The following is a 2,038-nucleotide window of genomic DNA, read 5'->3' as shown; positions in this document are numbered from 1 at the left end:
CACAGGGACACTGGCCTGGCCTGCGGGGGGAGAGACTTCACAGTCGGGCAGTGGGGGCTGGGCCCGAGGCCGGAGGAGGGGCCGACCCACCCCTGTAGGGGGAGCAGGTCTGGTCTCAAAGAGAAGGTAGGAGCCAGGCAGGGGAGGAAGGAGGTGGGACAGAAGGCACAGCCCGTGCAAAGGCCGTGTTGGAGCGAGCAGGGCCCTCCGCGGTGAGGGGGAGCCAGGCTGCACAGAGGGGCTGTGCGCACCTGCAGCGGAAAACCTCCCACCGCCCCCCCCTGCCCCCCTGGCCCGCGGGGCTCAGTCGGTGGAGTGTCACCCCGGGCACTGAGGGGTTCCGGCTCGATCCCCGGGAGGGGGCTTGCGGGAGGCGGTCAGTGTTTCTCTCTCATTGATGTTTCTCTCTCTCTTCTGCTCCCTTCCTCTCTCTCTCAAATCAATAAAAACATATATATTTTTTAAAACCCAAACAAACAAAAAACTTTGAGGAGATAAACTTCCTTTCTACAATAAGAGTAGCGCCTGTGCCACTTTCCTTCTTAAAAACAAACCAACACCCTCCATCATTTCTGCGTCTGGAGGGCGGAGCAGCCCTGGGGGGGGGGGTTGGTGAATAAATAAGAGGGACTATGTGTGAGTCCCGGCTCTGCCGCTGTGCGCGGTGTGAGCACACGCAGGCTCTCGCCTTCTCTGAGCCTCAGCCCCGGCGTGGTGGTCCTAGCGCAGTGATGGCGAACCTATGACACGCGTGTCAGAGGTGACACGCGAACTCATTTTTTTGGTTGATTTTTCTTTGTTCAATGGCATTTAAATATATAAAATAAATATCAAAAATATAAATCTTTGTTTTACTCTGGTTGCAAATATAAAAAAATTTCTCTATGTGACACGGCACCAGAGTTAAGTTAGGGTTTTTCAAAATGCTGACACGCCGAGCTCAAAAGGTTCTCCATCACTGTGCTAGCGGGACCTCCTTTACAGACAATGGAGGGACCCTGAGACCCCGGGCAGAACACAGCCTGGAGTTGCCTGGTGACAGGGGCCAAGTGAGGAGGGAATAGAGGGAGGGCCTGAAAGGCAGGTGCCAGGGTAGAGCGTGGGGAGGGCGGCCGAGCTGATGCCCTGTTTCCTGGGCTTCTGAGAAGCGGGGAGACCTGGGGCAGGCTGGAAGGGGGCTGGCCCAGGTGGGTGCCCGGCGAGTTCCACGGCACGTGGGGGCGTGAGGTGGCCCAGTGTGGGTGCTGAGGGGCAGGGGGCACAGCGCTGGAACTTGGGTCGGTTTGTCCTAAGACAACAGACTTCCTGCACTTGCCCTGGGCCCAGTAAGATGGGGAGGAGCTGGTATCCCAGGTGGCGGGGATGGCATGAGCCAAGGCCCTGGGGTGGGCAAGCAGGGGGCACCCACAGAGACTGCTGGCAGGTCTGTGAGTGGCACCCATGTGGGGGCATGAGGGTGAAGGCAGGGTCCACCCCATCCTGGGAGCCCCAAATGCCAACTGAGAACTCATTCCAAAAGGGAAAATTGGATGGCTTCCCAGGTTTCCACACTCTGGTCGAAGGCTTCACAATGCCTCTCCCCGCCCTGCTAAGGACTTGGGGTGTGTGGGGGGCTGCCTCAGCTGGGACAGGGCCCGGGGCAGAGGACCAGCATCTGGGAGGAGGCAGACAGGGCCGGTGGGGGAGAGGAGGTGGAGGGTGGGCATGAGGAGAGGAACCAGGACTCCTCACGGCCCCTCCGCTCTGGGACCCCGAGATGGCCCCGTGCCGTGTTCTCTCACCAGCGCCGCCGATCACCTGGCCGAGCGATGGCCGAGCTCCCCTCTCAGTCTCTCTCCGTCTCTCCCCAGCAACTACACCGCCTTGCTGGGCGTGTGGATCTACGGCTTCTTCGTGCTGATGCTGCTGGTCCTGGATCTCCTGTATTACTCGGCGATGAACTACGACATTTGCAAGGTTTACCTGATGCGGTGGGGCGTCCACGGACGGTGGATGAAACAGGACCCGCAGCGGTGGGGGAACCCTGCCCCGCCCCGGC

General features: G+C 59.9%; 1 protein-coding gene across 1 annotated transcript in view; it reads left to right on the top strand.

Annotated features, from left to right (window-relative positions):
* The window catches only part of KIAA1644 (KIAA1644 ortholog), a 40,352-nt gene that overhangs the window by 34,466 nt on the left and 3,848 nt on the right, over positions 1-2,038 (top strand). The window contains exon 4 of the mRNA XM_014535132.1: positions 1,851-2,036. Coding sequence (XP_014390618.1) covers positions 1,851-2,036 — 186 coding nt within the window. The remainder of the gene's footprint in view (positions 1-1,850; positions 2,037-2,038) is intronic.

This window comes from Myotis brandtii, unplaced genomic scaffold (genome assembly GCF_000412655.1).
Source record: "Myotis brandtii unplaced genomic scaffold, ASM41265v1 scaffold138, whole genome shotgun sequence".
NCBI lineage: Eukaryota > Metazoa > Chordata > Mammalia > Chiroptera > Vespertilionidae > Myotis > Myotis brandtii.
This window is presented reverse-complemented; position numbering and strand designations above follow the sequence as displayed.